Source organism: Lolium rigidum, chromosome 7 (genome assembly GCF_022539505.1).
Source record: "Lolium rigidum isolate FL_2022 chromosome 7, APGP_CSIRO_Lrig_0.1, whole genome shotgun sequence".
NCBI classification, from domain to species: Eukaryota; Viridiplantae; Streptophyta; class Magnoliopsida; order Poales; family Poaceae; genus Lolium; species Lolium rigidum.
The window spans coordinates 76740346-76750679 of NC_061514.1; the positions used below are offsets into that span (position 1 = coordinate 76740346).

General features: G+C 47.2%; 1 protein-coding gene across 1 annotated transcript; it reads left to right on the forward strand.

Annotated features, from left to right (window-relative positions):
• Positions 1–6459: 6459 nt before the first annotated feature.
• LOC124676972 (phenylalanine ammonia-lyase-like) lies at positions 6460–9074 on the forward strand. Its single transcript, XM_047212983.1, has 2 exons — positions 6460–7005; positions 7092–9074. The coding sequence occupies exons 1-2, from the start codon at positions 6611–6613 to the stop codon at positions 8836–8838; spliced, it is 2142 nt and encodes a 713-aa protein (XP_047068939.1). The 5' UTR covers positions 6460–6610; the 3' UTR covers positions 8839–9074.
• Positions 9075–10334: the final 1260 nt, after the last annotated feature.

Genomic DNA, 10334 nt, shown 5'->3' on the forward strand with positions numbered 1-10334 from the left:
ACGATGGAAGCCATGTGACCTGGTGATGAGGTTTGCGAGATATGAGTCTAGATGTGATATGTAAATGGAGGCCAAGCCAACATATATATAGTGAAAAAATGGCGGGAGGACGAAGGCGGGAAGCAGAGGAAAGCGCGGGAAGAAAAATAGGCGGGAACGCAAGTGGCGCCAAAACCGCTCGGTGGGATAAGGACGTGTGGGTAACCTTTAGTCCCGGCTGGTGGGTACAACCGGGACTAAAGATGTCGGCAGGATAAGAACGCATGGGTGGACGCACTGCTCGATGAGATAAAGCATGTAGCGCACGACGCCCTGTCGAAGGAACAAGACAAAGTGTTGGGGAAAGGGTTGGGAAATCTCCCGTGGCGCATCTCCACTTTTAATATGTTACATACAGTTACATGATTACACAAAAATAAATGGGAAATTGATTGCCATGTTGAGATACTCATTTGTGCCATGAACATTCTTCAATTAACTTGATGATGGAGCATCTTCATCATTTAATTAATCTTCTTCGGCCGTAACCATGGAGCATCTTCATCATTTAACTTGATGCTTGGATCAATGTTCACTCTGAAGGGTGGAATTTCATCAAACTGATTATAATCTTCTGACATGTCTATCTTGTCCTCCACTCCCACGATGTTTCTTTTTCCAGAAAGAACTATGTGGCGCTTTGGCTCATCGTTTAATGTATTTGTTTCCTTATGTTTCCTTTTTCTTGGTTTGGTAGACATATCCTTCACATAGAAAACCTGGGCCACATCCTTGGCTAGGACGAATGGTTCGTCTCTATACCCAAGATTGTTGAGATCCAATGTTGTCATTCCATACAACTTGTCTACCTGAACCCCGCCTCCTGTTTTGTTGACCCATTTGCACCTAAACAAAGGGACCTTAAAAGAAGGTCCATAGTCAAGTTCCCATATATCCTCTATGTAACCATAATATGTGTCATTTGGGCCTTCATTCATTATTGCATCAAACCGGATACCACTGTTTTGGTTGGTGCTCTTTTTATCTTGGGAGATCGTGTAAAATGTATTCCCATTTATCTCGTACCCTTGGAAAGTCACTACAGTCGAAGATGGTGTCTGGCCAGCAAGTACAACTGATCTTCAATATCTTTATTATTCAGGAGATGTTTTTGCAACCAACCGCCGAAAGTCGACATGTGTTCACGTCTAATCCAATCGTTCGACTGCCCGTGTCTCGGGAGCGTAGAAAGTTCTTGTGGTCACCGATATACTGGAGCCACCAAGGTGGAACTTTGTAGAACCGTGTAGTGTGCTTGAGTCAAAGAAATCCCGTCCCTACATATCATTGATTTCCTTCCTAGCGTGCCTTTTCCACTTAGTCTCCCTTCATGTCGCGATTCGGGAACACCAATCGGCTTAAGGTCGGGAATAAAGTCAACACAGAATTCAATGACCTCCTCCGTTCCATAGCCCTTGGAGATGCTTCCTTCTCGGCCTAGCACGGTTATGAACATATTTCTTTAAGACTCCCATGAACCTCTCGAAGGGGAACATATTGTGTAGAAACACGGGACCGAGAATGCAAATCTCATCGACCAGGTGAACGAGGAGATGTGTCATAATATTGAAGAAGGATGGTGGGAACACCAGCTCAAAACTAACGAGACATTGGACCACATCATTCTGCAACCTCGGTAGAATTTCTGGATTTATTACCTTCTGAGAAATTGCATTGAGGAATGCACATAGCTTCACAATGGGCGGTCGAACATTTTCCGGTAGAAGCCCTCTCAATGCAATCGGAAGCAACCGTGTCATTATCACGTGACGAGCTCATGAGACTTCAGGTTCCGGAATGTTTTCTTCTCCATATTTATTATTCCCTTTATATTGGAGGAGAAGCCGGACGGGACCTTGATACTCGCTCGGACATACAAAAATATTTCCTTCTCCGCTTTTGTAAGAGCGTAGCTGGAGTAATGACGTCCTTTAACTCTCTCATGCAGTTTTTGGGGTCTTTCCTACGTTGCTCGGTCCTCCCAGTGCTTCCGGTGTATCTTTTGTCTTCCCGTACACGCCCAGAAAGCCTAGCAGGTTCACGCAAAGATTCTTCGTCACGTGCATCACATCGATTGAAGAGCGGACCTCTAAGACTTCCCAATAGGGTAGATCCCAAAATATAGATTTCTTCTTCCACATGGGCGCGTGTCCGGCATCGTCATTCAGAACAGACCGTCCGCCAGGACCCTTTCCAAATATTACATCTAGATCCTTGACCATACCAAATATATCAACACCATCACGATGGAGAGGCTTCCTCCGGTGATCAGCCTCACCGTTGTAATGCTTGCCTTTCTTTCTTACGGGGATGGGTAAGCCTAAGAAATCGACGATGCCCCGGTGCACACGACCTTCTTACATTTTTCCAAATAATCACATTCGAGCTCATGTAAACAAGTGCGTGCATGCATTGTATCCCTTGTTTGACTGTCCTGAAATGTTACCAAGAGCAGGCCGGTCATTGATGGTTACGAAAAGCGGCGCTCTTAGGTCAAATTCCTCCTCGCTTGTGCTCGTCCCACACACGTACACTCGCTAGAGACCACAGCTGTAGAAGTTCTTCAACTAATGGCTTCGGTACACATCAATGTCGTTCCCGGGTTGCTTCGGGCCTTGTATGAGCACCGGCATCATAATGAACTTCCGCTTCATGCACAACCAAGGAGGAAGGTTATATATACAAAGAGTCACGGGCCGGTGCTATGGCTCGCTGCTCGCTCTCCAAAAGGATTCATGCCATCCGTACTTAGACCAAACCGTAAGTTCCTTGCATCCTGTGCAAAGTTTGGGAACTCTCTATCGATTTTTCTCCATTGGGAGCCATCGAGCAGGGTGCCTCAACATCACGTCTTTCTTACGGTCTTCTTTGTGCCATCGCAACAACCTAGCATGCTCTTTATTTCCGAACAAGCGTTTCGGTCGTGGTATTATAGGAGCATACCACATAACCTTGGCGGAACTCTCTTCCGGGGCGCTCGCCCTCAACATCACCAGGTCATCTCGTCCGATCTTATACCGCAATGCGAGTGCACACCGGACATGCATCCAAATTCTCGTACTCATCGCGGTAGAGGATGCAGTCATTAATGCATGCATGTATCTTTTGCACATCTAATCCTAGAGGGCGAGACAATCTTCTTCGCTTCGTACGTACTCGGCGGGCAATTCGTTACCCCTTGGAAGCTTCTTCTTAATTATTGTCAAGCAACTTTCCAAATCCTCGAGTCGGTGACACCGTTCTTCGCCTTCCATTGCAACAATTCCGAGTGTCTTGCCTAGCTTTTTATGGCCATCTTCGCAAGTTGGGTATAACAATTTGTTGTGATCTTCTATCATCTTGTCAAAGACCAACCTTTCCTTTTCGGTTTCACATTCTCTCCTTGCATCGAGCAATGGCCCGGCCAAGATCATCATCGACGAGCTCATCCGGTGCCTCTTGATCTTCTACTTCATTGTCTTCATTGCCTTCACGAGTATCATCGTATTCAGGGAAATTGGGATAACCGTCATCATCCTCTTCCTCTTCGTCATTGTCTTCCATCATAACCCCTCTTTCTCCGTGCTTGGTCCAACAATAGTAACTGGGCATGAAACCGGATCGCAGAAGGTGGCTGTGAATGAGACTCGAGTGAGCGTAATTTACGGTATTCTTGCAGTCCACACATGGACAATACATGAAGCCACCATGTTTGTTTGCCTCCGCCACGGCCATAAAATTATCCAGGCCCGCAGTGAACTCGTCAAACCGTCGGTCAATGTACATCCATTGCCGATTCATCCGCATGATATAATTAAGCTGATCAAAACCATTACGAACATCACGATGTATATATACACATGCATTTTATCAATTGCAGATGAAAAGGATAAAGTTGTTAACCTCGATGAAGAAGAAAAAAGCAAGTTAAGTGTGGCTTGATTTGTGTAAACTCAAGTGGCAAATCCTCTTAAGCATTTCATCGAACACCTCTTGTGCATGTGAAGAAGAGAGGAAAGCAATACACCCCTCTTGTGAAGATAGTGAAAAAATGGCCAAGTGTGGCTCACACTTGGGCAGGGGCAAGGTTATATAGCCAGAGGCGGGGCCTTTGGACCCGGTTTGTATTACAAACCAGGACTAAAGGGTTTAGTCCCGGTTTGTAATACAAACCGGGTCCAAAGGCCACTACAGGACAGGCGCCAGCGGGTGGGGTCGTCCTGGGCAGAAACGAACCGGGACCAATGTCCCCATTGGACCCGGTTTGGTTCAGCACTGGGACATTTGCTTGGGACCAAAGGCCTCTTCTCCACTAGTGGCCCGAGCTTTTTTCGGCCTTCAAATCGCCTTTTTCTCAGCCTGCATCCTCGTGTTTGCGGTTTGCAATTTGGCGTATCTGCTAGAGATGCTCTGAGCTAGTTGGGTATACCCGGTTGGATATTCCCTCGTCAATAATTAACATACTAGTACATATTTTACCAAAAGTAGCGAACAATCTTTTCGCACAGGCCGAACCTCATCTTGAGAAAATGCGCATGTATGCACGCCTTCGACCAACCCCGGCTTGTATGAGCGGACCGATACGATTTGGCAAAGACGATCCGGACTTGGAGCGACCAACGATTTCACCACTCACGCAAAATCCGGTGAATAAGCGACTTCTCTCGCGTGTGCGAGGTCATAGTGTGCACGCGGATGACCGACCAGACGAAAGACCAGACGAAGGTTGAAGATACAACCAAAGGCCAACGCGTGCTTAGGCTAGTGTACCCGTGAACGCCTGCAAATGGCCTAATCTGGACTCTGACTGATCACTGAAGAGAAATCCAGATGCTGCTGCCCCGCTCTCGCTTTCTACTTCGATGCAGTAACAGCTGAAACTCTTTGCAGTTACCATGTTAACCTCCGTATGCTCAACGCAGTCAAAGTCTGTCAGGTCAAGTGTGCATTGAGCCACCGAGAACGGGACTTCACACCGGAGGAGTGGCTGGACCGCTCGACCGACCCGCTGGAAGTTTTCATTAGATGACCAGACACGAACAAAAGAGGGCCCCATTTAAGCTTCGGTAGATCAGTGGATCGAGCTTTACTGAAGGAAGAAAATACATGAGAACTGAACTAGTATCCCAGAGCATCTGCATTCTACAAGAAAACACATGCGATTCCAATCACCACCCATACATGAGAACAGAACTTGTATAATACAGACGACCAACTCACGAACAAAAGTGAGTCCCCGTTTAGGTTAAAATTGAGTAGATCAGTAGAGCTTAATGAAGAAATAAAGGACTCCCACATGTGGTTCTGAATTTCCGATCACCACGCAGCTTCTGTCCGGGACTCGCGACTGGACTGACCTTTCGGACTAGTCGCTGGTCTGCCTCGTTTTAAACAGAACTGCACGTGAAACACGTAAAAGAGAGCCAGCACGATAAAATACTGCTTCGGTAGATCATACTGCAATAAGAAATACTCAAGGTCTCGATCAAGTTCAAGCCCCACATGGCCATTTCTGCTAGCTTAGTCTAAAATAGAAAATGTGGGGTTGTTCAGACCCCAAAAAGAATACCAGTGAGAGCCTATGGAGCACTAGCTAGCAGATAACGACTCCGGTTGACCATAGCACTATAGCAGAACCCCACACTGCTTTGGCTAAACAAAACAAAAACCTAAGCTCCTTTTCGTTTGATTAAGATTTCTTTTCTTGTACTACATCTGTTTATAAAAGGATGTCGCAAGCTTGCCTAAATTTAGATGAATCTGGACAGTCTTTTAGACAAATTCCCGACATCCTTTTATAGACGGAGGGAGTAGATTTGTATCCACTGTACAAGCAGCCGGCCTCTTGATTAAAATGCTCCTCTCAAAATAGGCTTTCGTCCCGTCTTATAAATAAAGGCGAAGTGGCCAAACCGGTACAAGGTGGAGAGAAGAAACTTTGTGAAAAAAGAAAAAAGAACACAGAAAACCTAAACTTGAAAAAAATGCTCCAATGTCGATTAAAGGGTATGGTTACATTAGTATGATTTGCACATTCATACCTGGAAGTGCAGCGTTTCCAGCATCAATTTGATAAATCTGCTTTCAGCAATAGGTGGTGGCAGTTAACACGCACTAAGTGCATTCAAGCAATTGCTGTGGTGAACAACTTGTCATGGGATCCATTATCACTAACAGAACATATTATGCATGACACTGAAGACGCGTGTCGTCATAAGCAGGGAGATGAACTGCTGCGCATAATGAGTAATCTAAACTGCTACTGTCAACATTTTGGGAGACGACGAAGTCAGCAACGCTCTGCTCTCACCCACCAATTCAGTGGTCAACCTCGCCTTCCAGGTCCACAACAACCCACAGCCCACACCAACCTTGCTCAGCTTCTCTGCCTATTTAATCTCTCCCCGGCCTCCATTCCCCTCCAAGAAGAGCCTCACCTTCCTCTCCAATTTGAGCTCCTCTTCAACATAAGTACGTCCACCAGAGTGCGAGACACCGATCAATTCAGTAGCACTTTCAGAATCCAGATACACATACACCAACTACCGGTGTCTAGCTAGCTTCCTTGCTTACTAGTTTGCTGCATATCTCCATGGAGTGCCAGAACGGACACGTTGCTGCCACCAGCGATGGCCTGTGCGTGGCGCAGCCGGCCCGGGCCGATCCTCTGAACTGGGGGAAGGCAGCTGAGGAGCTGTCCGGGAGCCATTTGGATGCCGTGAAACGGATGGTGGAGGAGTACCGCAGGCCCGTGGTGACCATGGAGGGCGCCAGCCTGACCATCGCCATGGTTGCCGCGGTGGCTGCAGGCGCCAAGACCAGGGTAGAGCTTGACGAGTCCGCCCGCGGACGCGTCAAAGAGAGCAGCGACTGGGTAATGAACAGCATGGCCAACGGTACGGACAGCTACGGTGTCACCACCGGCTTCGGTGCCACCTCCCACCGGAGGACCAAGGAGGGCGGCGCTCTGCAGAGAGAGCTCATCAGGTACGAGTTAAACCATTCTAACTTCTGGTTAAGCATATTGGTCTATGAGTACAGGAAGCCTTATTTGTTTCTTGCTGTCTGGACAGATTCCTTAACGCGGGAGCCTTCGGCACCGGCAGCGATGGCCACGTTCTGCCTGCTGCGACAACCAGGGCAGCCATGCTTGTCCGTGTCAACACTCTGCTCCAAGGGTACTCTGGCATCCGCTTTGAAATCCTTGAGACAATCGCCACCCTTCTCAACGCCAACGTGACACCATGTCTCCCGCTCCGGGGGACCATCACCGCATCTGGTGACCTCGTCCCACTATCCTACATTGCGGGTCTTGTGACCGGCCGCCCGAACTCTGTAGCGACAGCTCCAGATGGTAGCAAGGTTAACGCAGCAGAGGCATTCAAGATTGCCGGCATCCACCATGGCTTCTTCGAGCTGCAGCCCAAGGAAGGACTTGCCATGGTCAACGGCACCGCCGTGGGTTCCGGGCTCGCATCCATGGTTCTCTTCGAAGCTAACATCCTTGGTGTCCTTGCTGAGGTTCTTTCAGCCGTGTTCTGTGAGGTGATGAATGGCAAGCCAGAATACACCGACCACCTCACACACAAGCTGAAGCACCACCCGGGCCAGATCGAGGCCGCGGCCATCATGGAGCACATCCTTGAAGGCAGCTCCTACATGATGCTCGCAAAGAAGCTCGGCGAGCTTGACCCGCTGATGAAGCCGAAGCAAGATAGGTATGCACTCCGCACATCACCGCAATGGCTTGGCCCTCAGATTGAGGTCATCCGTGCCGCTACCAAGTCGATTGAGCGCGAGATCAACTCCGTCAACGACAACCCACTCATCGACGTCTCCCGCGGCAAAGCAATCCATGGTGGCAACTTCCAGGGCACGCCCATCGGTGTGTCGATGGACAACACCAGGCTTGCCATTGCTGCCATCGGCAAGCTCATGTTTGCCCAGTTCTCGGAGCTGGTGAACGATTTCTACAACAACGGTTTGCCTTCCAATCTCTCTGGTGGGCGCAACCCGAGCTTGGACTATGGCTTCAAGGGTGCTGAGATTGCTATGGCCTCGTACTGCTCCGAGCTCCAGTTCTTGGGCAACCCTGTGACTAACCATGTTCAGAGCGCCGAGCAGCACAACCAAGACGTCAACTCTCTCGGCCTCATCTCTTCCAGGAAGACCGCTGAGGCGATTGACATTTTGAAGCTCATGTCCTCGACATTCATGGTCGCCTTGTGCCAAGCTATAGACCTCCGCCACATCGAGGAGAATGTCAAGAATGCCGTCAAGAACTGTGTGAAGACGGTGGCTAGGAAGACCCTGAGCACCAATGACAGTGGGCATCTCCACAATGCACGCTTCTGCGAGAAGGACCTGCTGCTGACGATCGACCGTGAGGCGGTGTTCGCCTACGCAGACGACCCTTGCAGCGCCAACTACCCACTGATGCAGAAGATGCGTGCAGTTCTCGTGGAGCACGCCTTGGCCAATGGTGAGGCCGAGCGGGATGTGCATACGTCAGTGTTCGCCAAGCTCGCCACATTTGAGCAGGAGCTCCGTGCGGTGCTTCCAAGGGAGGTCGAGTCTGCCCGGTGCGCCGTGGAGAATGGCACCGCCACGCAGCAGAACCGCATCAGCGAATGCCGGTCATACCCGCTTTATCGCTTCGTGCGCAAGGAGCTCGGGACTGAGTACTTGACGGGAGAGAAGACGAGGTCTCCTGGTGAAGAGGTGGACAAGGTGTTTGTTGCTATGAACCAGGGTAAGCACATCGACGCGCTGCTTGAGTGCCTCAAGGAGTGGAACGGTGAGCCCCTGCCTATCTGCTGAAGAATGGCTCAAGGAACTCAAGAATAGAGTTCTTGAGAATTCAGATGGCGTCCAGCTCTCGTGTACTATATGAAAATTTTATTTCCGGATATATGTTTGCAGCGTTCTTCCAGAGCTGCAGTGCCAGTTGGAAAAGATAATTGCATGACTTGGTAGTGGTGTTTAGTCTAGAAATTTTCTATGATGTTAGTTAGTAAAAGGGTACACTTTGTGAAAAATATACATAATTATTGCACTAGTCCCTTTTTTGATATCAATCTTCTGTCTCCTGAGGCAACTTTAAAGGATTTAAAGAATTTACTATTGGCATGCCATTTGGTGCGTTAGTGCATGGGCATGACATGCCAAAAGTTCAGAATGAAAAAGTTGTGCTTGTGCGGTGAGCGGATTCTTCAGCATTGTATCTTTATCGACATACTACAAGCTGGAAGGGCTCGCTGAATTCTCAATCTTGTATCTAATCCCTAATTCTATAGTATCAACAAAACATGTTATAATTAGGGGACAGCGGTAGTACCATGCTTACTCATTTCTGTTTGGAACTAGTAATATTGCACGTGCAATGCACTGTCGACTAATACATACACCAAAATTAGTCCGATTTAAATAAAAATTGATGTATATACATAATCATTAAGACAAATCCTACAAGTTACTGCAACAACATTAAGGTAAATTTCAAAATTTTGAATACAATTTTATAACATCAATCAATCACTCTGTGCATGCCTCTTCTTGTTTTTCTGTGTGCTCATTATTTTCTTTATTTGTAAACACAAATCTTGGGGGCCCTATGATCCTAATACAAATTGTCCGGGATAACAGACTTGCTAAATAGTATGTTGCAAAATGGAGACGCTAAAGAATATTGAGGAAAATGTCGGGCAAGGGTCAAAAGGTCAGCGTTGGCAGGTGAGGAGTCTCAGTGAGGGTCCGAGCCAGAAAACGATACAAATATGTAAGCTTACTATGATCCAAAGGAACTTCGAAAATAAATATGAAAACCTTAGACCAAAGCATACAAATTCTAAGCTTCTGCTATTGCTCAGTCAAACATAACCCACTATATCAGCAATAGTTCACACATGCATATCATTTAATTAACCAAAGCAAACAGATCATCAGGAAACAGTCACATAAGCTGACTCGGCAATGCATTGCAAATTTGAGCAAAGTCTACAAGGAAAACTCATTTTTTGTAATTGACTTAATGAACTTGCGATACCATATTTCTTCTTCTCGGCACTAATTCGCGGAGATGTGTATATCACAATAGGAAATTATTTTAAATCGCATCATCAAGAACATGATAAATGAGAATGTTTCATAATATCTGGTAGAGGTTTCAGCTGTGCATTACTGGAAATCTCAACCATAATAATCAGAAGTACAAAAATATGAAAATATCATTAAAAAAAGAGCCTAAACGAAGTTGTGGTGTCTTTAGAAAAAGAGAATCTAGCACTACCACCGTTATTGCAGATTCAACACATGAT

Coding starts and splice junctions, on each gene's coding strand:
- LOC124676972 (XM_047212983.1), top strand. CDS start 6,611: ATGGAGTGCCAGAACGGACACGTTGCTGCCACCAGCGATGGCCTGTGC. Junction 7,006..7,091: donor CTGCAGAGAGAGCTCATCAG/GTACGAGTTAAA, acceptor CTGTCTGGACAG/ATTCCTTAACGCGGGAGCCT.